This window comes from Gallus gallus, chromosome 1 (genome assembly GCF_016699485.2).
Source record: "Gallus gallus isolate bGalGal1 chromosome 1, bGalGal1.mat.broiler.GRCg7b, whole genome shotgun sequence".
In the NCBI taxonomy this organism is placed as follows: Eukaryota; Metazoa; Chordata; class Aves; order Galliformes; family Phasianidae; genus Gallus; species Gallus gallus.
Genome location: NC_052532.1, coordinates 167,702,879 through 167,730,392, shown reverse-complemented (window position 1 = coordinate 167,730,392; position 27,514 = coordinate 167,702,879). Strand labels below are relative to the sequence as shown.

General features: G+C 46.6%; 1 protein-coding gene across 1 annotated transcript; it reads left to right on the top strand.

The window, feature by feature from the left end:
• On the top strand, positions 1 to 26,879 carry ERICH6B (glutamate rich 6B). Its single transcript, XM_417042.8, has 12 exons — positions 1 to 148; positions 6,486 to 6,908; positions 14,114 to 14,245; positions 19,294 to 19,415; positions 20,570 to 20,671; positions 20,763 to 20,917; positions 21,082 to 21,146; positions 21,513 to 21,643; positions 23,622 to 23,710; positions 24,274 to 24,426; positions 25,584 to 25,812; positions 26,560 to 26,879. The coding sequence occupies exons 2-12, from the start codon at positions 6,545 to 6,547 to the stop codon at positions 26,680 to 26,682; spliced, it is 1,665 nt and encodes a 554-aa protein (XP_417042.4). The 5' UTR covers positions 1 to 148; positions 6,486 to 6,544; the 3' UTR covers positions 26,683 to 26,879.
• The last annotated feature ends 635 nt before the right edge of the window (positions 26,880 to 27,514 follow it).

Genomic DNA, 27,514 nt, shown 5'->3' with positions numbered 1-27,514 from the left:
AAGAGGAAGGAGTCCACAAACCCTTGGGACAGCAGTGGCCAGGAGGGTGTCCTGGTCATCTCACCACCACCAGGTCTCTGCCTGCCCTTGTTGGCCTTGGGTAGGGTGGTCTCCTTTCCTGCTCTCCTGGATACTCCTGCCCAGAAAGGTAAAGCTGTCTTCCACGTTTTTACTGGAAGGAATCTACATGGGTTGGCCAGACATGACTGTCAGATGTTGCTTTACAGTTTCCTCAATGTTTCCTTGTAGATTCCATTTTTGTTGCTCTTCTCCCATTTTCCCTTTTTGCCTGGGTGATGAAAACCAAATCCCTGCAGGCAGGTACAAGTGGGTGATGGGAGAGGGGGAGATACGCAGAGATGACCTCTCCCTTCACCCCCCCCCCCACCTCCCCCAGAGTCAGAGCTGAAATATAGGATTAATTATGTACTAGAACATACCTCAAAAGCAAACAAGCAAACAAAAAAGTAATCGGTTGTCTTCCTCCCAAATGTGGTCGTGGCAAGAACTGAAGCCAGGTGACACACTGGGGCTGGCAGATCCTACAAATGACTCATGGGGACAGCACAGCTTTACAGGGGATCTCATTTCACAGCATCTCCTGGCAGTTCACAGGCTGCTTAGAGCAGTGGGTAGTTTTTAGGGCATGGATTAATTGGGCATGGATTAATTATGCATTGTTTGGCACCTGTAAGAAATGGCACCGTGATCTCTCCTAAAACATTTGGCTTCTGCTGAGGGCAGGGCAAGAGGCAGCACTGCTCAGAGTGAAGCAGGAGGGACTCTGGTAAAACCACCAGCAGAAGACCTTGTGAATGAGAGGACCAGGCCTTGCACAAAACATTTCTACCTGCAACACACTGCAGTGCTAGAAATCAAAGCTGCAGATAGCAATAACCTCAGCTCCACGTTACCTGGAGCCCATCACTGCAAATCTCCCACGGCACTGCTGGACTAATCCTCTCTCTTGCAGAACAGCTTTATTGAGGGATTTCTGTGCAGTCAGACAGCCTCACTTCATCTGGCTTCTTGTGTCTCTTGTGACACAGACCCCAGAATAACACTAATGACCACGATTTACAACGTGCGCTGTTCTGTTTTACTCTGTTGTGTAATTGCTATCCTGCTGAACTGGCTGAAGAATACTCATGAACTGCGTTGTGTGTCCCATCCCAAGGACATACAGGGTGCCATAGGCACAAGGGCTGCTCTAGAGGAGCCCGCTCAAGATTTTTCTGTGTGACTTACAGCAACTGATTGCTCTCCAAATGTCTTCAACAGTGCGAGATGGTGTTAGTTTAGGAGATGGTTTTCTGTGCAAGAGAAACAGCTGTAATGCAGAACTCGGAGTTCTTGTATGGGCACAACTGCAGTGGTAAAAATGTGTGAAGCGTTCTGCCCCTTTTTAATGGGCTTGTTCCGTAATTAAAGCTAATGAGTACTTTAACATATATGTATCTTTTAAACATGTATGTATATTGTACAAGGAAAGTAGAAAGATTCCCCGATAAGATTCCCTCTGCAAACACAAATACTGAAATAGTAAAAGAAAGCAAAGGCTGACCAAGCTCATATTTACCCAGTATTCTCTCCAGACCCACTGCAGAGTGGAAATCCCCGCTTCATGTCTGCATATGAAAGCCTCTCTAACCTTGTGTTCATAGCAGTCCTTTTGGGATATGCGCTGGAAGCTTACAATTGGAATTAATTTAGTTGACATTTCTCAGTATGGAGTGAAGTTTAATCCACATTTGATGTCATTCAATTCTGTACCTTCTGCTGCTGACCAGGGAGCTACAGCAATACAAATAATACAGTTTCCTCTTGGATGATCATTTGTAGAATCACTGAATAGTTTGGGTTGGAAGGGACGTTTAAGATCACCTAGTTCCAACCCCCTGCTATAGGCAGGGACACCTCCCACTAGACCAGGTTGCTCAGAGCCCCATCCAGCCTGGCCTTGAATGCTTCCAGGGAGGGGACATAGACCTTGTAGGGAAGGCATCATCTCTAATGATGTGTTTGCAGAGCCTGCCCAGGCATGCTGGGTCACGTCAACAGAAGCACTGGTCAGTGTTTTCCTGGTCCTTGCACCCAGTGCAAGAAAAACTTCAATTCAAGGACCATAGTCACAGGGCTGTGGTTGAAGTGGAGCACAAAAGCAAGAACAAATGAAATTTGAGGGCGACTGTGCCAGCAAAGCAATTCAGCTTTTATTAACAGGAACAAAATTATCCCTTTCCCTTTGTCTTCTGATGAATTGGAGGAAATTGCTTCCCAAGCCCTTAGCCTTCCAGCTCCTTCAGCTGTGTTTTGTTTTTCCAAGATTCAAATATTCTGACTAGCATATTATTATGAGAACAGAAGAGCTATAGAAAACGTGAAGCCTCACAGAGGAAATTAGCCAATAAATGTGGCTTTAAATTCACTTGCTTTTTATGGAGAGCTCTGATGTCATGGACAGACAGGGCTTTGGAAGAGATGTGTTACTGTGCTGCAGATGTGTTTGTGAACATTTAGTGGACGACCTCCAGTGGCACTGTAATGGGCAGCTTACAGTAATCTATTAGATTTTAAGCATGTAATTCTGATGTGACTTATTTTACTATTTAATATTGGTCCCACGAACTCTGAGCTAACAGAAGCAAGATCCCTCTTCTTTGTGTGATGGCATTTAGTGAGACTGGGAAAACATTTATTTGCATTTTGCAAAAAAGATGGAGTTTTGTAAGGAAAGCACGTATCAGGTCAAGTGAAAAATTTGATGGTTTAATATCAAAATCCTAGAATAGCTCATGATGCATAGAGAGAGGCCGAGTTCCAAAGCAGAGATCTTTATATTTGGCACTTTCAAAACGTGGCATGTCATCCCTCTAATTTGCCATGGGCTTTTTGTTTCAAACATTTCATTTGATGAAAGCAAGCACTCACGAACACGAAGAAAAAAAACAACCCTCTTTAGAATTCAGTAAAATGCCTCATTTGATCCTCTTCAGTTTCCTGGAAAAGTTCAACACGAACATTCAAGTGCTGCATTTCTTCCGATGGAGGTGAAACTGCTGATCTGTTAGTTGTGCAGCTTTGATGAGCCAAGTTCAAGGAGAGGGTCTTCTAGAAACTACCGTGATTGATACTACTCATCAGGAACATCCCCATGAGAGTTAGAGCTCAGCCTGCTAGTTACAGTATGAACACAGAGACCAAGAGGATCTGTCCTGAAGGCTTTACCCCCCCTAGATATAAGATTATCAAAGAATTAGCCATATAGCTTTAGGTAGAGCAACACAGGGTGAACAAGCCCATTTGAAGTAACTCATTCCCCACGACTGGAAGAAGAGTTCTTTTAGGGGTTGGATAGATGGAAAAATCTCTTCTCAAAAAGAACAGTGAGGCAGTGGCACAGGCTGCCCAGGAAGGTGGTGGAGTCACCGTCCCTGGAGGTGTTCAAGAACCGTGTGGATGTGGCACTGAGGGACGTGGTTAGCGGGCATGGTGGGGATGCACTGACGGTTGGACTAGAGATCTTAGAGGTCTTTTCCAACCACAATGAGTCTTTGATTCTGTTTCTCCATACTTGCTGTATAAGCTCATTTTTCTCATTTGCTTGATGGAGATTCAGGATGGGGAGGGTGATAAGGAAACACAAACAAGCTGTGTTTTAAAAGAACAGGCCCTGCCACTGGGCTCCACTTCTCCTGCACAGAGCCAGGCAGAAGAAGAAAGCCACATGTTGACAGCTTTCTCTTTTGAGATGTGCTTGGTCCAGCTGAGCTTAGACTAATTCCGCTTCCCTATGTTGTAAGGTTGTAGAGAAGGTATGCAGACTTTGCTAAGAATAGACAAAATAGCCTTTTAAACATTCTTGGGAGAGGAAGCATTCAGGATGGCAGCCAGTGTTCAGAGGTAATGGTGCATGGGGACCGACCTCGGTGAAACGTGGTAGCTGGCCAGAGATGAGGAGAAGCATCTGCACAGACACAGGGCAAGGACAACCCTCCCAAGCAGACACTGTGAAAACAGCACTGGATTGCCCCAGAGTTCTCTATGAGAGTAGCCAAGTCCATGTATTGCTATCCAAGGCAAATGAAGTGACATGAGAGTGGGGAAATGATGTTAATGCTGGTTTGAAGGAAGTGCCAACCAGACGAGTGAGTGAGACATCAGCAGTGGGCACAAACTGGAGCACAGGAAGTTCCCTCTGAACACCAGGAGCACTTCTGTGCAATGACAGAGTACTGTAAGTGTTGTAAAGTATGGTTAAGAGGCAATCTCAAAATAACAAATCAAAAATAACAATAGAAATGATCATAAAATGCAGAAATGGCAGACCTTTCCAGGAAAGCTAGTTCTCTAGGGAGTTAAAAAATCAATATAATTGGACAGTATGATAATGAGATATCTTCTGTCCCAACAATGAAAGATGTAGTGTTTGGCTGCCACTGATAAATCTAGGTGCTTTAAAATCTAGATGTAGGCACCTAGCCCAGTTCAAACAGTACTAAAAGAGAAATCTTTTGGATCTTCCTCGGTCTTTGATACTGCTTTTCAGATATCCTGAATCAGAAGGAAATTACCAGACGAGCAATGAAAACTGTCCTGAGAGAGGGACAGGAGGAAAATTAAAGACAGACATGAATGTGAACCATCAGACTGCTAGGGAAGATAGCTTTTGTCTGATCAACTTAGTGATTTCTTCCAATGAGACATATAAGCTCAATTGATAAATGGAAAAGTATTGATACCCTATACAAGTGCCTCTCTGTAGCACTTGACTTGATTCTGTTCATCACTTTTATAAAGAAACTAAACTAGGTCAGCCTTGTGTATTGATACCTACTAACCAGCAAGTCTCAGTCTTTACTATGCAAAGATCACATCTTTGAAAGGCAAATGTAGGAGACCAGAGTCAGTGATCTGCACCAGGTGCCCACACAGTGGCCTTCCAGAGCCACCTCCAGGGCCCTCTGAGATGTATTTCCTGACATAATTCCCACGAGAGAAGGCCAGGCAAGAGCCGAGAAGCAGGCCCAATTGAATCATAGAATTATAGAATGGCCTGGGTTGAAAAGGACCACAATAATCACCGAGTTTCAGCCCCCCTGCTATGTGCAGGGTCGCCAACCACCAGACCAGGCTGCCCAGAGCCACATCCAGCCTGGCCTTGAATGCCTCCAGGGATGGGGCATCCACAGCCTCCTTGGGCAAACTGTTCCAGTGCGTCACCACCCTCTGGGTGAAAAACTTCCTAATATCTAACCTAAACCTCCCCTGTCTCAGTTTAAAACCATTCCCCCTTGTCCTATCACTATCCACCCTCATAAACAGCCATTCCCCCTCCCTTCAAGTATTGGAAGGTCCCCAGATATTGAATGGTCCCCTCTGTGTGTGCTGCCAGAGACCACTCTCCCCAAGCAGACAGAGAGGGCTGCCTAGTCAGAAGATAATCCAGATGAGTGGCCCAAAGCTGACATCCTGTTGTGGGCCTGCCTCTGTAAAACAGATGGAAACAGCTGTCTTGATCTGCAGTCATTCATAGCGGAGGACCACCACGTCCAATGGGAACTGGAAGGGAGGGGTGGGCTAGGGATAGGAGGGGAGGTTGCAAAACACGAGTGCTGCCATGCTAACCTTATTATTCCCTCCTTTCTCTTTTGACATTAAACAGGCCCAGTGGATGAAGGGAAGATGCAGACACAATTAACCAGATATTGCAAACAGCAGGGCGAGTCACTTTTTATAACTAGTTTATGTCTCAGACACACAACTGTACAGAATAATGCAATAACAAGAATTGTGCAGTTATTTACCCTGGGTTCATTCACTGCGAGTCCTCTGAGAGCTGCTTTTGTTTGTCTTCATTTAATTGGCGTGGTCAGAGGGCCACCAGCAAGACCAATTAAATAGATTCAATAGATTCTACTGTATATTTTTGTTGTGGTTATTTTTTTTTTCTTCACGAACGCATAGCATAAAATGTCTAGAATAATTTTTCTGAGCACTGGTAATGAATATAAAATGCTCTCTGTTCCAGCCTGCATACGGTGAGTTTCAGCCATACAGCACTTTACAGCCAAAGCAAACTGGGTTAATAATGAAATCACTGATGCAGTCTTCAGTGCAGCCTTAGTGGGGACGAGGGTGCCATTGTATGTTACGACATGAGGTATCTGGTTGCCTCTCTGAGCACAGGCAGGCATTCTGAAGTCTGTTTGGGCTTCTTTAGATGTCTTGAGCTTCGGCGTTTAAGAGGTAGGTGGAATCTGTTTAAACAAAATCCCACCAACGGGACTTCGGCCTGTCTTTAACATCAAGTATTTGTTTAAGTGCTTTGTTGAATCGGAGCCTAGTAGATCCCCTCTAAAAGAAAGTGATTTTCAATCTAATAAGGTTATCTTAGTGTGAACATTTTAACTACATCAATCAATACGCCCGTCAGGAGCAAATGACTAATGGGATTTCTCTCTTCTCTCTTTCTTTGTTACCAGAATGATGAATTGACTTTGCCTGTTGCTGAAGAGCCTCATCTCCTTAATGCATTGCAGATATGTCTAATGGATGCAAGCTGTCAGGGTCTGGCAGTAACCAGTCCCCACCAAAAATATTTTCGCCTGGGACTGTTCCATCAGATTCCAGCTCTGCTCTCACAGAGGAAAACGTGAAAAGGCTGGAAGAGGAGTACACAACTTCTAAGGAAGCCTTCCATAAGAAGAGAATACGAGATTATATCAAGCAGAGTAATATTGCTCTCTCCTGCAATGAGGAAACTGGGGAAACCAGCACAGACCTTGTCTGGGATGAAGAACCTGAAGGAGCCCCCTCATCCTTTCCAGCAAAACAGAAAGAAAACAGCAGAGAAGCCTCCCGGAACAGCTATGCAGTTATTTCAAGGAAAGATAAGCTATTAACAGGTAACATTAACAGCAACCTGTTGGAGGCAAGGCAGCTATCCTTGGTCTTCCCTTAGTTTCTGTTTGCATACGGAAAACATGAGTGCTATGCATGGGCACTTGGAATGGTGCTGGGTCTTAGAATCATAAAATCATTAAGATTGGAAAAGGCCACTAAGATAACCTACTCCAACCATCAGCCCAACCCCACCATGCCCACTCACCATGTCCCTCAGTGCCACATCTACACAGTGCTTGAACACCTCCAGGAATGGTGATTCCACCTGGGCAGGATGTTCCAATGCCTCACCATTTGGGGATAGACATGTGCCTGCCCAGCCAGTGAGGACTACTGTGTTGTGGCCACTGGGCTGGTTTGTTTTGGGCAATGGTTGTGAGCTGTGAGGGCAAAGGCAAGGAGCACCAGCACACAGACTGGAGCCCCAGCCTTGGAAGCTTGTCACAAACAGAAGGTGCTGTTCTACATGCAGCTGGAAAACCCATCCATCTGTCTTGGGAAACAAGGTATTCAAAGTCAAATGCCATGAACCAACTTGCCTGGAGCAACCAGATTTGCTCTGCTGCATGTATATGCCAGCAAATGTGTATCATACAACTGTCTCTTCTTAGATACCTCCAGCTATGTTTACAGGTTCCTTTTTCCCGTATACCCTGACTTCAGTAATATTTTATGGCTCATTAAGTAAACCAACCAGTGTTTGGAGGCTGGTAAGAGAGATAGAAATGTGGTTAATCCACAGAAAGAGAAAAAAAAAAAGCCTTAGGACACAAGGAAACATCTATGGCTGTGTGCAGGTCAGAGTCACAACTGTCTCAAGGGAGAAGGTGAGGAAGGGACCCATGACAGCTAACCTGGGTACCCCACTGGGGAATCACCATGCATCATTCATGGGGAACAACAACCACTGCCTTACTTAGGGCGGGCCTGGCTTTCTGCAACAGAGACTGGGGCAACTTGTTCTTCTCTTGAGAAAGCTTCATAGAGGAAAGATTAGCCTTCTTCCTTATTTCTTCTTTGAGCACGCTATGATCATGCAGTCCACCTGCATGAGTCATGTCTCTTTCTCCACACTCCTTATTCCTCCCCACTGCACTGCATCAGCACCTCTTGCCGTCCTCAAACATCTGTGTTGATATCCTTTCCCCTGACCTCCACATGCACGGAGGTCCTCTCCTCTCCCACCACCTTCTGCAAATGCCTGCCCCAATTCTGTGCTTCCCTGACTTTTTGGAAATATCACCACTTAGCATTTTGGCACTGCATCTAGTTGCTTGCAAGAAGAAACCTGCAGGGAAGGCAAAGTGAATTAGCTTGTAATTCTTGTCTCTTCCTCTACAAAGTCTGCCCTCCATTGCCAGCCACATTTTAAGGCTCAATTTTTGGGAGCTTTTTCTTGGCTTGCCTGCAATTTATTATACCATTAAAAGCAATGGGGAAAAATGTTCCTTGTTAAGGTGGGGAGGTTTTATTTGAAATACAAAATAATGAAATGGCCAGAAATCTCAAGGCAAAAAAGAGAAAGAAAGAAAGAAAAAAAGTATAAGAAAGAAAGAAAAACCCTGCTGTTCAACACAAAAAGAATATTTCTTCTTAAAATAAACCTTTTTCTCTCCTCTCCAGCACAGGCGATAAACTCTCCATCAGCTCATCCCACTGGCTCTAAGCCAAAGGAATCCAAGTAAGGACAATAATTGGTAGCATTTTTCTGCATCACACAGCTGGGTGAGGCTGTATTTATGCTGTACGTGGGCTGGCAGCAGGAACACCAAACGGGGGAAATTCATGGGGTGCCTGCATTGCCCACAGCCCGACAGCCGCTGCTTTGTCTTTCCTCTTAATAAACTATGACATCCAGACCAGAGGTTGTTGTTGGACCCCTCAATGTTTGGGGGTATTCAGAGGGGCACTGATGGCCTCTGTAGAGTTTTTTTAGTATTATAAGTGAAGTAAGTATCATCACTCTTGGTGTTGGGTTTGTCCTCTGTCCTCACATTCTTAGGCTTGTTTAGGTCTTTTCCCAGATGACATTGCAACATGTGCTTGGGAGCAAGGAAAAATGAATATAGAAACATAGAGTCATAGAATCAAGAAGATTGGAAAAGACCACTATGATCACCAAGCCCAACCATCAACTCATCCCCACCGTGCCCACTAACCACGTCCCTCAGTGCCACATCCACACAGTTCTGGAACACCTCCAGGGACCGTGACTCCACCACCTCCCTGGGCAGCCTGTGACACTGCCTCACCACCCTTTCTGAGAAGAAGTGTTTCCTAGTATCCAACTGGAACCTTCTCAGTTGCAACTTAAGACCATCACATCTCATCCTAAATATATAAAATAAATATAATGATCTAAGGGAAGGTCGGCTGTGTCGCTGCATAAGCACACCGTAGGGCTTTGTCCTTGTAGAGTTATAAATTCACCGTTGCAATATGAAGAGGAATTAGGACAGGGGTTTCCAAGGTGGCCTTCGGCCCCACACATGAAAAGACAAAGTGGTGACATTTCAGGGAGGAGAGAGATGGAGGCACCTGAACATTGCTGTTCCCCAAAATCCCTTGAGGTTTTCACCCACAGGCGCTGTGCCCAAAAGCCTTTAAAATTCATAGGTCACTAATGAGCAAGCAGTGGTGTGTAACAGCATCCTTGAATTACTAATACAGACAAACAAAGTTATCAAAACCTCTTCCCTCCTTCCCTGAATCAGATCAAGTAGGTCCCCAGCCACAGTTTGTTCAGCAAAAAAAAAAAACCCTATTTTTTTTCCTATGCTTTTTTCCATTTTCTGAGGCTACAGGCATCTCTGAATTGGTAGATCAGAGGCAATCACAACATTCTCCCTGCATTGCACAGACACCTTGATTGCTGTGCATCGTAGGCTCAGAATGATTTCATGCCTTGACAAGCAGCTTTAGGAAAAAAAGAGAGTGGGAGGGTTTCTGGAAAGCACCATTTGTGCTGGACATGCTGTGATGAGGGAAAAGTACTGCTTCCCACCCCCAGCTGGTTCCAACACAGCCCCAGTGCCATGTTGCATGATAAACTGTGCCAGTCTGATGCCGGTTGTAGAACCATGCAGGATGAGATGGAGCAAAGCAAGGATTTCAGGAGTAGTGGATAGTGATAGGGCAAGGGGGAATGGTTTTAAACTGAGACAGAGGAGGTTTAGGTTGGATATTAGGAAGAAGTTTTTCACCCAGAGGGTGGTGACGCACTGAAACAGGTTGCCCAAGGAGGCTGTGGATGCCCCATCCCTGGAGGCATTCAAGGCCAGGCTGGATGTGGCTCTGGGCAGCCTGGTCTGGTGGTTGGCGACCCTGCACGTAGCAGGGGGGTTGAAACTGGATGATCATTGTGGTCCTTTTCAACTCAGGCCATGCTATGATTCTATGATTCTGTGATTCTATGATAGTGTTACCTGCCCAAAATGATGCTACCAAGGGTCACTGCTAGGAAACGTCATCTAAGCCCCAGAGCAGCCTTCCCCTGCCATCATCCCACCTGGTGTCACCTCTTTGCAATGACAGTGGCAGGAGGCATGACATAGAAGATGAGATGACCCAGTCAGAGTGGAGCTACTCATCCTCCCTGGCCGACAAGGAGGATGGTGAGTTCATTTGACGCAGACCTTCCCAGTGTCCCAAGTACTCAGAACTGTGGGTTTGCTTTGGAAAGTGGCTTTTCTGGTATCATTTTACTTAAAAAAAGAAAAAGAAAAAAAAAAAAAAGAAAAAAAAATAGTTATTCATAAGTGGGTTTTGTTCGGGGGCATTCTGATTCAGTTGAAGCACTTTGACAATGATAAATGCCTCTCATTACTGATATCCTAAGTTCTGTTCCCTTTCTGTCATTAAGGCACAGAAAGCCTCGTGGTGTTTTTCCTCAGATCCAGCTTTGTTCGGTTCTCTTCATTATTAGAGGTTTCACGTACCGGTGAGAGCTCGGGGTGAAGCAGGGCCACGCTCGGCACAGCAGCTGATGGGCACCAGCAGGAGTGAGCGCTCTGAGCCTGCACAGCCCCTTCCAGTCTGCTGAGGCACAGGGAAAAGCTGTGAGCCAAGGAAATCCCCATAAGGGGATGGTATCAGTGCTAAGCTCCGAGTCTGTCAGGTTTGCCCTCTGTTCCGCCACCAGTTGCGGTGCTTAGGAGCTGAGATGCCACCACCTGCTGATGCAGGAAGGTGTCCAGGATGCTCAGTTTCATCAAATCACTGAATCTTTTCAGTTAAAAGGGACCCTTAAAGGCCATCTAATCCAAATTCCCCACGATGAACTGGCATGCCTATGGCTAGATCAGGCCGCTCAGAGCACCACCCAGCCTGACGTTCTCCAGCCCACGCTTTGTCCACATGGCTTGGCTCAGCTGACAGAGATGTTCCTCACCCAGCATGGGGAAATATTCTAGTTTTCTTGGTCTTCACTGGCCTCCTTGGGCTGGTGAACGCTCTCATTGCACCAAGAGAGGGAGTGAGGTGAGCTTCACTTGAAACTGAAGTGGAGCTGAATGGTGGCTGCCATTGCAGGCTGCCAGAACCTGTTCCTCTCCTCCCTGCCTCCTGCAGACAGAGGTTGTCCCCATCCTGACTGCCACCAACCAGATGGCCTCTGCAGCCACCCAAGTTCAGCGTCTCCTTTTTGTCTCATGAAACACCTCCATGTCAGCCATCCAGACACTCAAGGATGTTCAAGAGCTGAGGACCAGGGGCACACCAGGCCCCTGAATGTTTTAGGGGCTCCTGGTCTACATGCAGGTCTGTGAGAGGAGCACTGCGCTGTCACCAGGTTGTCTCAGCCACGAGGGCTTGCTAAATGCTTAGCCTGCAAAACAAAAGGCATTCACTTCTTGGCTACAGCCTTCTGCCAAGAGATAGGCAGGTTGTGCTTCAATGCAGATGTCTCGGGGAAAAAAAATGTGCAGTGCATTAGAGAGCTGTGACTCATAGAATAATTATCCTCGTTTCTCATAGTTTATTAATAATTTAAACCCAATCTCAGTGTTATTGATCTATCATTGAATCGGAGATTTATTTCAGATCTGTAGTCACAGAAGCAGTAAATTTAATCCCCCTTCCCCTCCCACCCTTCCACCCACTAAACTCACTTTATAACTAAAACATGATGTTTAGGCTGTTTCAGTAATAGGAGAGGAGAAGAATAGCTCTGAGGCTGTGTGTGGCAGGAGCAGCCCACAGAAGTTGTGTAGATTCTGGTTTTAAACCTTTTTCAGACCAAACTTCTGCCTGCATGCAGTGTCAGAGATGCTGAAGGACCACAGACGGCAGCAAGTGCTGCTTGCTGGCATGTGCATCCCAATTTAATCTTGCTTAAACTGGTGAAAACCTGAAGCAGCTGCCACGGTGTCCCAGGAGTACCATGACCATAAAATCAATTTAAGTGCATGGAGAATCGAGCCTAGAAAACCATCATGTGGAGGCTCCTACAGCAGTGCTCAGTTGGCTCTAACATGTGTCTTGTGCATTCACTCCGACGAGCAGCAAGACCTGTCCATTTAAAGGAAGCCAGGAATAGAAAACAGCATGTTGCTTGGGTATTAAGTGCCCAGAACGGTGATTTTTGTAGGCAAATGAAATTCATTTTTATTAGACCAATTGTAGTATACAGGTGGCGTGGAAAATGTGGTTTTGGCTGCAACAGCTCTTTCTCAGGTCCAAAAGAAAGCAGGAAATATATCCAAATGATCACCTGTCCATTTCCATCTATATAAATGGACGCAATTAAAAACGTTGCCATCCTCTGCCTGTCCCACTCACTGCTGTCCTTGGGCCCTGCAACCACAGCAAGTGGGGCTCTCAGCATGGTGGGGGTTCCTATGGCAATGGAAATGTGGCAATCCCACAGGACAGAGGTGATGTGAGCTGTAATATGGTGGGAGGGCAGTTTTGGATGTTATGGGGCTGCTGGGAGAGGAGGGAAGGAAGGGACATCCTTCTTGGCACTGGGATCCCTCCTGTCCTGATGGGACACCGGCGGGCAGATCTCCCACAGGGCCCTGGCTTCCCTGCATTAAACCTTTCGCTTCTGTGAGGCCCCAGAGAATCAATTTGCCAGATTTCACCAGAAGGCAGTATTTCCTAAAAATGGTGGCTTCCTGCAATTACAAAGCAGTGACCCCCTTCCTCCCGCTCCTTAGTGAACCAGGCAAGTGGTCGGGTGCACAGATACCAGCACTGATGCAAGCTTTGAGGAATCCATACACAATGGGAGTAGATTTGGTGCCTCTCTGAAGGCATAACCCTTCCTTGCATGGTACAGGTGTGCATCACACAGTTAGCAGGGTGTTTTCCATACCGAGCAATTGCTCAGTAGAGAAGGTAAGCATTACTTAAGGGCACAGTTCACTCAAAATGCAAGATTTAATTTATTCAAGTCTCATTACACCCAGCAAGGTGAGGAAAGGAGGAAGTTTTTCACTCAGAGGGTGGTGACGCACTGGAACAGGTTGCCCAAGGAGGTTGTGGATGCCCCATCCCTGGAGGCATTCAAGGCCAGGCTGGATGTGGCTCTGGGCAGCCTGGTCTGGTGGTTGGCAACCCTGCACATAGCAGGGGGGTTGAAACTCAATGATCATTGTGGTCCTTTTCAACTCAGGCCATTCTGTGATTCTATGATTCTATGATTCTATGATTCTATGATTCTATGATTCTATGATTCTATGATTCTATGATTCTATGATTCTATGAAAGGTGATGTCCATACCTTTCATAAGTGACCAACTAGTTGTGTCACTGTGTCATTCCTCCTTTGGTTGCATCCTCCCAGGACCTACAATGGTTACTTTGCTTTCACAAAATCACGGAATCATTCATGTTGGAAAAGACCACAAGGATCATCTAGTCCCAACTGTCCCCACCATGCCCATCAACCGCGTCCCTCAGTGCCGCATCCACATAGTTCTTGAGCACCTCCAGGGATGGTGACTCCACCACCTCCCTGAGCAGCCTGTCTCAGTGCCTCACCGCTCTTCTTGAGAATAATTTTTTCCTAACACCCAACCTTTGACACTTCCCTCCCACGTGGTGTCTTCAGCAAAGGAATCTGCAGACCGTGCTCATGGCCAGGAGATGGCATGGTGTAGAGGGGGGCAATGACAGATAGGTAGTTGATATTCATATTCTTTCTTATGGAGATCACAATGACACCATGTCTTCACACTCCAGGAATTTCTGCTCTTCCCTCCAGATGTGGAGATGCTCTCTGGGGAAAATGAGTTTTTCTCTGAAGCAGAAGTGAGTGAGAGGCCAGCTGAAAGGGAGGAAGAGGCAAGAACAGAGGAGGGAGAGGAAAACAGCCCATCAGAGCGCTGTGAGCAAGGTACGGTGTGATCTTTTGCTTAATCACAACAGTCATGAGATCAGCCTGAGTGTTTGAGATTCCCACCTGCCACTGTTGATGGCCTTTTGAAAATCCCAGCTAAGTGAAAAATCGTTTTGCTCATAAAGGTGACCAACCCATCTGAAGGCTTCTTTTTGCCATCATGGGTCACTTTGCTTTGACATTTTCCTGCCAAGCAGTGTATTCAGTCTTATTCCTTGTTGCTCATTGAATTCTTGGTGGTAAAATATAACAGGAGAGGTAATCCCTCTTTTCTTCTTCTATCTGGGCACCTGCAGTCTTGAGGGGCTATGAAGGAAGGACCTGGGACAGCAACATCCTTCCTTTCTAACTGGATAAAAGCACTTCCACTGGGGAGGAAAGGGGAAAGAGCAGCAAGAGGAGAATCTTATTTTGTGATTTTGTTTTTTGTTTTGTTTTGTTTTTTGTTCTTTGTTTGTTTTCACAACAGTCCCACTGGCTTTGCTGCGTATTCCTGCAGTCACTGGGTAAGGCATGGCTGCCTGGAGCAGAAACATGCTCCCCGTGAGTTCTGCTCCAGAATCCAGCGCTGAGCAAACCACAGGGCACAAAGGCAGAGCTGCTGCCTGGGCTCTCCTCTTTCCCCACCCCGAACTCTCTGTCTCCTATCAGTGGGGTGCAGCAGCTTGAAATCTGCAGGAGGATGCCTGGAAGACTTCCCCCACCCTGCAGCTCATCCCTCCATCGCTACTTTTGCTTGTCAGGCATTTATATAAATAGGATTAACATCTGCAGTTACACTTAGCTAGGTTGCAAATTACGCAGGCTATCAAGGCTTGTGCTTCAGGGCACACAGTGATTACCATCGGAGGGGCAAAAATGAGTTTTTCCAATAACAGAATATTGCATGATTGACTGGGGACATTACAGGGCAGAGAGGATTAGCCTTTGCCATCAGTATCAGTTATGTGTCATTACTGCATCAAAGCACCAGGCGTAGCTGAGCCGCTTCCATCCAGGCAGCGCTGCAGGTGGCTGGGTCCTGAGGAGTGGAGTTGGTTGTTAAACCCACAGCTCATTTCTATGCTTGCTGTGAAATGTGCCTCCAGCAAACTGCACCCGCTGCTTTTTCTGCCCACCTCCTGCGCCACATGCTATACACCTTTGGCTCATGAGAGGAGCCCATCCTCCCTCTGTTGTCCTCCCATGGATGGATTCAGCCCTCCCTGCTGCTGCTACAGGATTCAGCCATCCCACAAGCCCAGCACACCACCCTCTTCCCCATACCCCAAGTGATCATAGAATCATAGAATAGAATCATAGAGTCATTCAGGTTGGAAAAGACCACTAACATCACCATCTAGTCCAACCACCACCCCATCCCCACCATGCCCACTAACCATGTCCCTCAGTGCCATATATACACAGTATTTGAAAATACTATCCTATGCCTTCATATTTCAGAAGACCAAACCACACATGGGCTCTTGGGGTTCCCCATCACCACTCTGTGGCTTTGCAGTCACAGATAAGGCCAAGTCCTACATAAGCCTGAAGTATCTGTTGGTGTTTCCCAGCTCTGATGGGACTAAAAGGTATCAGAACTTGTGTTTCATCTGCTTGTAGAAAATGAGACCATTCAGGCTGGCTTCTGCTGAGGTGACATGGGGTCAGATGTTGCTATAGGCAAAAGGCAATTAGATTCGTCATGGGGGATGTCTCTCAGGTGTGTTCCTGATGATCGGTGGCCCAGGAGGGAACACTGCCAATGGAAGAGTCCACTGACTGTACAGCTCTTCTAAGGGTGGTGAGAGGGACAGTGATCCACCTTAACTCTCTGCTATGTATGAACAATTTTGCCCACTCTTGACTTTCAGACCACCTCATTTCCTTTGTCTTGGCAGAAAATGATTGTCTCATTTGAATGGAAGAGCTAGAATTGACAGAAAATCCAAAATAAGAAACATAATTAGCAGTGAAACTTTTAATTCCCCATTTCTAAGTGTATTAGTGCTTATTTATTGAACCGGCTTGACATTTAGACAGTTCCTTTTAATGCTAATAGCGTTGATTACCAGGTTGAATCCCACTGCTTTGAAGAAGATGCTGCTCAGTATTCCAAGCTGCCAAGTTCCCCCTGCACAGAAATACTTGCTTTTCTTCACAAGAAATATGTATTATTCAGCACAACAACATTAAAATAAGGCAATCAAGGGAGTTAGGAACCTGAGCCAGTAAGGGCAGGCCAGACACAAGGTGTGGGGCTACAGGGTGCCCAGCTTTTATTTATTCATTTTATTTTTATAACAATACATAAATAATTAATATTTGTAACGTGAAAATATGTAATGTATGATGCACATATACAAATCAATCAATAAATATTATTTAGGTTTTAGCCTTTCCATGGCTAAGTAAGCTCTCTAGTGTCAATGGGATAGGGCCAGCCCATTGAGAAGAAGTGAATGATAAGAGGTGGCCATAAGAAGGGAGGAAGAGGAGGAGAACAAAGAGGAGGAAGAGGGAGGGGGAGAGGGAGGAGGAGAAGGAGGAGGAGGAGGAGAAGGAAGAAGAGGAGGAGGAGGAGGAGGAGGAGGAGGAGGAGGAGGAGGAGGAGGAGGAGGAAGAGGAAGAGGAAGAGGAAGAGGAAGAGGAAGAGGAAGAGGAAGAGGAAGAGGAAGAGGAAGAGGAAGAGGAAGAGGAAGAGGAAGAGGAAGAGGAAGAGGAAGAGGAAGAGGAAGAGGGGTTTTCTCCTCTCACCCACTTGCAGATTGCAATCCTCATTCTGGACTCTGCCTTCATCTTTGTAGAGAGCCTAACACAGCAGGGACTCCTACCTATTGGAAATCTAGAGATCAAGAAATACTGTTGCTGTTTGGTTTTTCCCCATAACATTTGCAATCAGTCTATTTTTTTCAGTGTGTGTAATGGAGCTCTTTGTGCTACCTCTCCTGAAGATCAATTGAACAGACAGGTGTCTGATTGCCCTCCCATTTCAATGTATATCATCATTAGTCCTTTGGAGCTGCTGCAAAATTGCACAGGTGTCGATATGAATAGAATTCGGCCTTACGTTTGCTTTAGATTAGTGTTTACAGGTGAAAATGGTAGATATTCAGAAAATAAGCCTCATCTCCACATTACTGAGCATGCAATGTCAACACAAGGATGTTTGGACAATGCAGCCAGCTCCAGAAGTAGGGCAGGCTGCTAAATGCTGAGAGTGACAAGCCAGCCTGCCTTGACAAGCTTCGCCAATGGCTAACTGAGTGCGAGGAGATTACCATGGTCTGGGAAGCATAGATACTTGAGCTCAGTAATTTCCCCCGGGGCATGATTACCTTGTAATAGCTACCATCTCTCATTCTCATTTCTAGCTGGAGACAAAGCGCAGTGTGAGGCTCAGGGCTCGCATCTGTCAGCTGGGAAAGAGTTAAGGCACGAGTTTTTGGATGTGCAGAGGGACGGAAGAGTAAAGGAGGTTCTGTCATTGAGGTTCTGAGCCCTACTGTGAATCATAGAATTGTAGAATCATCAATGTTGGAAAATATCTCTAAGATCACTTAGTTCAACCATCAGCCCATCCCCACCATGCCCACTAATGACAGCTCACGATGGATTCTTCTCCCATCTACCAGTTTACAGCCTACTGAACCAATGGGAACGCTAAACGTGTACCCCATCTCATGTCGAGGAGCACTGCAATGGAAAAATCTCTGTTTATTTTGAACATACCACTTGATAGTTGTGTCTGGTGATGCTTCTTTACTTCTGAAGAGTTCTGAATGATGCGAACTGCTGCTCTCCAGTCACACCACTCTTCCCAATACAAAACTTGGTCGTATTTTATCTTCAGTCATTTTTCTTCCAAGATAAAATGTCTTAATCTATTCAGTCATTCCCTGAATGGAGGCTTTTTTATGCCTTTGATCATCCTCAATTGCCTTTCTCTGTAGCTTTTCTATTTCTTCTATATCATATTTGAGATTGGTGAATCAGGGCTGCGCAGTAGTATTCAGGAGATGGGAGCCCATGGATTTATACAGCAGCATAATGACTTCCTCTGTTTTTCTCTCTACCCCTAATAATTCCTAGCTTTCTGTTTGCTTTTTTTTTTTTTTTTTTTTTGATTGCTACTGAGCACTGAGCTGACATTTGCATAGAGCTATCTATTATAACCTGAAGATTTCATTCCCACGTGGAAATAGCCGCCTTGGAGCCCATTATTTTGTATGTAAAGCTAGGATTGTCTTTTCCCATGCGCATCACTTTACATTTATCTACATCAGATTTCATCTGTGATTTTTATTACCCTTTTATTCAGTGCCACAAGGATCTTTCTGTGACTCTTCACAGTCATCTCGTTGCCTCAAACACCCTGAACATCACCAGCAACATTCTCCTCTCTCTACTCACCTCTATTTTGAAATTAGTTTTGAATGGTTTGAAAACATGGGGCAGTGTTTATGCCAGCAGATCAGCCTCCTCTCGGAGATGTGAAGTGTCAGGTCCCAAGGAGGGGGAAGCAATGCAGTTCTTTCAAGCTCTTTAGATGTCATGAGGGATCATATGGTGTTTCTGGGCACAGACAGTGGCGTGGCTAAGTGGCACATCTCCCTCTCCTTGTTGCATGAATAGATGTAGGAGTGATGCTACTTGCTGGGATGTGTGTTTGCCCTCCTCCAGACTGCATGGGACCACCAGAAGACCTGGTGGTCGCCCTTTTTCCTGTTGAAGCCAAGCTTTGGCACAAATAGGAATACAAACAACCTTGGGCCTGGGGAGAGGAGACGGAATCTTAGAATCATAGAACAGCTTGAGTTGGAAAAGACACTAAAGCCCTCTCAGTTCCAACCCCAATGCTGTGGGCAGTGCTCCCCACCACCTCAGGCTGCCCAGGGCCCCATCCAGCCTGGCCTTGAGCACCTCCAGGGATGGGGCACCCACAGCTTCTCTGAGCAAGGGAAGCAATGGTTAGCAAAGCCTTCCTTTGAGAAAACTGCTGCACAGAAATCTGTGAGCTGCTAATGAATGCCACTTAAACAGCAGTTCTTCCTTGTAAAAAGCTGCGTGTGAGCCTGCTGAGCCTGCTTACAGAAGTCCAAGGCCGGAGTCAGAGGAGGAATCACCAGCCAGCCCAGAAAAGCAGGAGGATAATGGGATGGCAGCTGCCCAGTGCACAGCCCAGGTGAGGCCCAGCAGTGGACCAGTACAAGGAACCACAAGTTACTGTGACGTGCATTTTTTGGCAGTTTGGTGGGCTTTTTTTTCTCAGGAGCAGAACCCAGATGGGAGGGGTGCCAGGGGCCTCTGCGTGAACAATGAGAGACATGTCCTTCTCCCCAGGGCAACCTGGTTGAGGGCAAGAGGATGGAGTGATGCCACTGCTGTTTGTAGGTAAAAGAGTCAGGCTGAGCATCACTCAAAAGGGCAGAGGCTCCCTGCCTTATAAGATTTAGGCTTGACCATCCAAAAACCAGGTCTTGTTTGACAAGGTCAGGAAGAGAAATGTCAGTGACTGGGACACAAAGTGTCTTTTGGGCTGCGCTAAGACACACAGAGTGCAAAAAGAGATGGGTCTCTTTCATTGGTGCTGTTGCCACCACAGTGCATACTGTTGGCCAGCCCACCCAGTTGCTGGATCACAGTGGGCTGAGAGATGAGGAATAGCCACCCAGAATGCTTAGGTGACATCTCTGCTTGGAGTAGAAGGCATTGGGACAACTACTGTAAATACAACAGAAAGGGAAAGGCCTTTAAAGCTACTCTTAAGTCACTTTCAAGCAATACCACGATAGAGAAGAGCTGAACACAAATATTTCCATCACAAAAGCTCTGCAAACACAATTTTTTTCTTTTCAAAATGCAAACATCCTCTTTTCCCTTGAAGTTCCCCTAAAAAACCTGAGCACGTCTTGTTCTATTAATGTATTCTCTCAAGGCTTTTCTTAAAGAGGAGACAGGACTTGCTTTCCAATACTCATTTGAAATTTATTTCGCTCCCCCACATTCTCAGTGCTTCACGGGACGTTAAAAGAAGGTCAAATTAAGATGTTTCAATTTCCATATAAAAATCAATTGGTATTTTCCATCAAAGTCTTAAGAAGGAAGAGTAAGCATGACAACTACACCTGTTTGAAAGCATAGGTAATAAAATACAGACTGAGCTTCCTAAGTATATACATCTATGTATCTATAAATATATAGTTAAAACAAGGGCTGGCAATAGATGAAACACAGTGGGTTTGGTTGCTTTTATTGGAACAGCCTAGATTTAAGCCCGTTTCTTTTTCTTTTTTTTTAAACTAATGAAGCTAATACTTCATTTCTTATATCTTTGAGGAAACAACTGAAACTGAAGAGTCTGCAAGGTGTACCTTCTGCGGTGCTCCTGAAAAACCAATCCCAACAGTAGCAGATCTGAAGGAAAAACCACAGGAAAATGTGAGTCTACTCATACTGCGTTGGGACGTTGCCATGTAAGCAGGTTCTGCCCAGGATCCACATCACCCTTGATGTGTGCTGCACCCCACAGCTCTTTTGCTGCAGGAGCTATAAGAAGGTATTCAGCGCTGCCATCCAAGACCTGATGAATGAAGATGAAGCAGAGGACGAGATGGACTCTGCTTCCCATGCTGATGATTTACAAGCTGAGTTGCGAAATGGCATCAAGGAGAAGGTGTTGCAACAGTAAGGAACCCAGAGAGACCCCAGACACTGGTGGGAGGAGGGAGGCCCATCATCACCTCCTTTTGCTCTGGTCCAAGGGATTTCACTGGTGGAAACCTGCTTGAGGCATCTCACCACCAACAACAATTTGATCTTACTGTCAACCTCTCTTTTTTTGATCTCAGGTTAAGTGAGAGAGGACTTAAGAACAACAGGAAAATCCTTCAGCAGTACTTGAAAATTGTTTCCCGTGAGTACCTTGAATTGCTGTGGTCACTGGGCTCGATTTGGAGCCAGAAGTACATGGTAACTTTAGGGCACTCAGAAAAGGAGAGACTGCAGCCTTCTATGTACTAAAAGATGCCAAAATCCTAACTAGGAGTGGCCAGGGGCATTCGTAGTTCATCAAAACACAGGTTGTCACAGAGCCTATCCCATCCTATTCAGGCTAGATCTTCCCACTTGTTTCTCCTCAGACAAAGCTGAAAACACAAAAACTCCTCAGTCCCTCCCTCCCTTCCCTCTCCATTCCAAATAACTCAAGTCAGAAAGCTTGGAGAAACAGAGCTACATCATATTTTCCTCAACACCAACCTCCTACACATTTTTTTTCCAGGGAACAGTGTCTCTTTCAGACTCTCAAAACCCAGCGACTACACCATAAGGCCTAAGGCTGACCAACCAATGCTGGCACCTCCAGAAGGCCTGTTCGAGATGGACATGGATTTTGTTGCAGAGCACATAAGGGTGGGTGTAGAGTTGGAGCTCTTCATGTTGCTTTTCAGGTGGGGTTTATAGAATACACTGTTGGGCCTGCTCCAGCCAAGCGTGTTTAGATATCATTATGAGATATGGAGAAGACCCTAATTCAGCAAAATCATGGAATAACCTAAACTGGAAGGGACCTATAAAGATCATCAAGTCCAACCCCTTGCTCCAACCAGAACCATTCCAAAATTTGAGCGTATGTCCAAAAGTGTTGCCCAAACACTTCTTGAACCCTGACAATCTCAGAGCTATGACCACTGCCCTGGGCAGGCTGTTCCATGCCCACCGCCCTCTGGTGCAGAACCTTTCCCTAAAAACCCACCTGCTCCTCCCCTGACACAGCTCCATGCCATTCCTTCAGGCCCTGTGAGATGTTTACCCGTGAGTGCACTACACTGATGGGACCTACGTGCTTGTGGCTGTTGAAAGATGGACCTAATCAGGTGTTCATGGATGGGTTGCAAAGCTGAGTCAGGCATCCCCAGGGTTTTACTGGGATGATACCCATGTGTAAATGTTTTACTTACCAAGCATGCTGTGCAGCTTGAAGCCTGAATGCCACCATCTGTACCTCTGTTGAAACCTCAGGCCCTGCTCTGCTTAGCTTCGTACTGTCCATCCCTCTTAATCTCCAAACCAGGCTGCCCTTCCCAAACTGCCAGGTGGGGATGGATCTGGACTCCTCAGCTAGGAATGCTCCTGGACCCAGGTCAAGCAGCAGGCCAACAATTTAATCACAAAGGCAAAAGGTTTACATGGTCCAGCAAGCATTTAGTCCATCGGTAAGGGCATCACTGCTGTGTCCAGCAAGCAGTGGGGCAGGGTGCTCACGTGGCAGCTCTCTCTGGAAAATCAGGCTGAATGTGACCAAAAGAAAGATGATTAAGGATCAGAGAGCTGATTTTTGGGAGAGTGGTAAAAGCACGTTTCAGGGGCTCTGTCCCCACCCCCAGCTCAGCCCCCTCTGCTTCTCCTCTCCTCCCCAAACCAAAGTGCTTCTGCAGTTTCTGCAGGCATATCAGAAAACTACCTGTGATTTATCACACAGCCAGTGGTTTTGTTGGCTTTTTTATTTTCAACATAGAAGTGCATTATATTGCTCTCTCCTCCTGAAATATAGGGGCAGCAAATCCTCCTGCCTAGGACTGCCTGTCTTTTTAGCCTCATAAAAAGCCTGAAAAATGAAAGCAGGTGCAAGATTGCCGGCTTGTTGCTTTCCTGTTCCCCTCCATCCCTTACAACCAAGCAGTAATCCTTAGCTGGTTTGCAGAGCCAAAGCGTGCACCTTCGGGTTATTAATGAGGGCTGCAGCTGAAATGAGTTCCTTCTTGGGTACCAAATGGGAACTGCCGTGGAGCAGTCCCTCAAACCCCAGTGAGAGACAAAATCTGAGCAAGGCTCCTTTCTGCACCTGGCAGTCAGCTGCTGCTTTGAATGATGATGTTAAAAGGGAGCAGCAAACTCACTCCGCTTCCCCTTGTCAACCAAAACAAGCTGCTCTCTGTTCTTCCAGGCTCCTTATTCCCGTTAGAAAGCACCAAACCCAGCTCCCTTGCAATGCTTAGAGCTAAGCTTTCAGCAAAGAGATGTTTTTACTTCACTTGTCAGGATGCTGCTGGGTAAATTACTCGTGTGTCTAATGGAAAGAGGGCTCCTGGCAAATTATATCATCAGAGAGAGGCTAATGACATAAAATCAAAAAGAGCTGAGCTTTGCACATGAAACACAAAAACACAGGACTGATGGATGGGTTTCCCTTAGTTATTTTAGGGGGCTTAATTAAAGAGTAAACCAACAAACAAATGAAGGCTAGGTGGAAAGCACAGCGTGTGATGGCTTGGGGTTGGCGTGGGCACAGAGAGAGGAAGGCATGGTGTGGAGCATCCACGTCCTGCAGACCCCTCCAATGCTCCCCTGCACCCACCTGTCTCTCATTGCTCTGGTTTTGCTCCTGCAGCTCTGCCGCTCTCCCAGCCCTGTGAGGAGATGCTATCCTAATGGACAGACGTTTTATCTCCTTTTCCCAGATGGAAGTGGTCAGGTTTAGTATCCAGCTCACGTAGATGAGCCAACACGGGTGCGTCCTATCTCTGAGTGGACCACTGTGGCTCTCCTCCCTTGGAGTAGCTTGCCTCTGTGTTTTTATAGAACCACAGAATCACTACAGTTGGAAAAGACCTCCAAGATACCTAGTCCAACCACCAGCCCACCCCCACCATGCCCACCAATAACCACGTCCCTCAGTGCCATATCTACACATATATTGATGGTGACTCCACCACCTCCGTGGGCAGCCTGTGCCACTGCAACACCATTCTTTCTGAGAATTTTCCTAATATGCAATCTGAACTTCTCCTGGCACAACTGAAGGCCACTGCACCTCATTTTGGGCTGCATAAGTCATTTGGCTACACAACCTGTGGGGGTCAATGCCACTTCTCTATAGAAATACAGTCTACAGAGCCAGTAGCCCTCAGGTTGGCTGCTTGAAGGGTGGGTGGCAGAGGCATGAGTTATTTCTCCCCCCCCAGTGCCCCACAATGTTTTTCACACAAACCATGCTTTCTATGGGTTTCTGTTGGGCTTATCTTTCCTTAACCACCTCTCAGCTACCCGTCAGGCAACATAGCCATCCTGGTCGCATTCACTGTGGAAGCACAGTTCACCTATGTCATCCTGGAGGACAACAAACACCCACGGATTCAGGCAGCCTTCGGGAGCCGTGGCCACGGGGTCAGCTTCCACCCCAATAGACGCCCCAGGTAGGTGCAGGCCTGGTAGGCCGCAGCGCCTTGCTGATGGCTCAGCCCAGGGATGAGCATGCATCCCCTTCCCTGGCTTCTCATGGAGCACTGGGTGGCCATGCAAGAAAATCACAGTGTTGTTATTTGCATGCAAGGGGACATTGCAATACCTGAAGCCAGTGAGCTTGATGTCAGTGTTGCTTTTGGTTTGTTTTTCATTTCCAGTGAGTGCTCTTCACTGCAAAGAATGACTTAGATGACTGATTTCTTGCAGGCTTATTGATAATACGAGATGACCAAAGGCTTTCAGTGAAAGTTGCTGGTGTCTGAGCCATCGTGTTCTAGTTTTTGGCAGTCCCGCCCCCAGTTTCCAAAGTTTCCCTCTAAAAAGCTGGGAACTGCAGGAATCAGTAAATCCCAGCTCAATTTCACGAGTCCTCCCTGCACTGGGACTAATGAATGGCTGTATTAAATGTCTAACCAGCTATTACAAATCATTCTGAATAGCTTCTGTAATAACACGTCCATTAGAGCACTGCAGCCCCACCGCTTGCCTGCAGACACATCGGCCTCTCATCCATCACATAGCAGCCAGGCTTCACAGCTCAGTGCTGATCCCAAAGCATCACCCACCCCTTGGCCGAGGCACATCTCCCCCAGGGACACACATGGCCCAAATGCTACGTCTGGGGGGCTCCAGCTCCCAGGGCTGTCACAAGATGAGGAGTATTGATGTGGGTCTGGATGTTGTAAACACGGGCTGCTTTCCCCACACTCAGCACGTTTCTCTCTCCTTTGTTCTTCAGCAGGGCCATTTCCCATGCCCTGCCACACATACAAACATGCCCAGCCATGTGCAGGGCACTTAGTTTTAGTATAAACATTGTTAGAGCAATGGAAATGAGAGTGCCCAGTAACTCTCAGAAGATGTAGAAGTACGACGGGAAGATGGGCAGCCCATGCTTCACCCCAATATTTTCCTTGCCTTTCAAGGGCTCGCTGGTCACCCTGGGGCAGGATAGTTTCTGCAGTGGGCTTATTCCGTAGGACAACTATTATGGGAACACCAACACTCATCATTGACTCTTGCATTGAGTTTTGTCCAAGAGCTGAAGGCGATGGCATTTGGGAGGCAGACGCTGTTGTCTCTGAATCCACCCAATGTCTGTCCCCAGGACCATCCTGAGCCCTTGCACTGGGATCTGCTTTGACCAAGCAGGGGAGAGGCAGAAGCACTGGAATTGGCACGACCTCAGCCACCACGTCCACAGCCCTCCTTTCCAGCCCATCACCACGAAACTGAACGGCCACCTCACCCTTAAAATTGTGACTCAGGATAAAATTCACCTGTGGTTTGTGAGCCACAACAACTGCATCCACTTTAACGTGGGGGCCCGGCTCAAGGTGAGTGCTTGATGTGTTGGATGTGCCCAGCCAGGCCCTGTCCTTTGGCTGCTGGGAGAGCAGCAGCAGCACGGAGTGGCCCACCTGAGATACACCACATCCTGCCGGGGCGCTGCCCACAGATTTCAGGTGGAAAAGTCATCGTTTCATTCCAAAGCAAATTTCCTGCCTGTGTGTATCTTAATGAAATTCCACTTCGGGGAAGCATTTAGATAAGATTGAAATGCTGCCACTGAAGGGCGAGAACAGCTCATCTCACAAATTCATTTTGAAATGCTATTTCTTTTCAAAACATTTGTATTAAATGTCAATACAAACACAATGCTCCTGATTTTATCTTAACAGCATTTCACTTAACGTGAAACAAGCATCTGGGGACAGGAACAGAAATCCTTTGGTATTCGATGCCACTCAGATTTCCCACCCTCTGACCCTTCTCTGGGGGTGGAAATGCTGCATTACCAGGGCTCTCAGTGCCAGCAACTGTCTCAGCCCACAGCTGTGCATCCCCATCTCCCAGTTCCCAGTTCCCCATGGAGTTTAGCCCCTCGGTCCCCTGGGCATACACTCCCATAGGAGGACCATCTCCCATCCCAGAGGACCATCTCCCATAGGGTTAGCGTGCTCCAAGGGTGTGTGGAGGGCAAGGACAGCCCAGGACAAGGGTGAGCATGAAAGTCATTACAATCTATTACAAAGGATGCTCTTCCTTACAGCCTCCCTTCAGCATTAATGTTCTCTTTGCAGCTGAAAGACCCAGAGACAAGTCACCTACTGAAAGGGTTAGAAAACGAAGAGGAGCGCTTCCTTCAATCCAAAAAGATTCAGCTGAGGAGCCTGCTCTCCAAAATAGAGTCAGTTTTGCAATAGTTTTGGCTATCTCAGCCCTGGTGATATCACTCCTTGCGTTTCATCATCATCTGTCTGCGTGAAAGACTGGAACGAAGGCATCAAGATGTGCAGCAAACAGTTATCGTCAGCAGTTCACATCAACCCTTCCTTCATCAAGGTGATAACAGCCGGTCACATTGCAATGACTAAATAAAGCTCCTTTTCTGAGCTCACAATGCTTATCTTCCTGTACATCAAGTCCTTGTAACACCAAGGTGGTCTCATTTAAAAACTTTGTCCACACCGAAGAGGAACAGTGTGAGGAAAGGAATATTGTTTTTGCTTGGGAAATACCCAGCGTGGTATAGGCACAAAAGAGTGAATGCCTGGCCAGCTGTTGTGGCATTCACTGCACTTCCCAGGAGACACAATCCAAAGGGCCAAACCTCTTTAGGAGGCTCCAAGCGTTCAGGCAGCAAAGGTCACGTATGTGCCTGCACCAGTCAGACAGAAGATGAATTCCACAAGCAAGCAGCATTTTTCCTTAGATGGGTTCATTCAAATGACACTGTCAAAACCAGAGAGTAGAGGGATGCTTCACACTGACATTTCAGGGAACAAACCACAAGCCTCTGGATGACGTGTTGCTGCAATACCAAGGGCCAGAAAAACACTGTGTGGTGCATAAGTCAGTGAGCAACCAGGTAACAAGAACAGCTACCAAATAAAGTAATACCTATGCTTCCGGCCACCACCTCCAAGTTTACTCTTAGTACAGGCCACTGGATACAATGTGCTCCCGTTACAGTTGTGGTTTCTTCCCCTTAATAAGACTGCAAACAAAGAGACCATTCCGTCACGCAAGACCATC

Bases quoted from the DNA above. Each gene is read 5' to 3' on its own strand.
- ERICH6B (XM_417042.8), top strand. From the start codon at position 6,545: ATGTCTAATGGATGCAAGCTGTCAGGGTCTGGCAGTAACCAGTCCCCA. The intron at 6,909-14,113 runs GTAACATTAACA...TCTTCCCTCCAG, and splicing joins GAAAGATAAGCTATTAACAG to ATGTGGAGATGCTCTCTGGG. The intron at 19,416-20,569 runs GTGAGGCCCAGC...TATATCTTTGAG, and splicing joins CTGCCCAGTGCACAGCCCAG to GAAACAACTGAAACTGAAGA.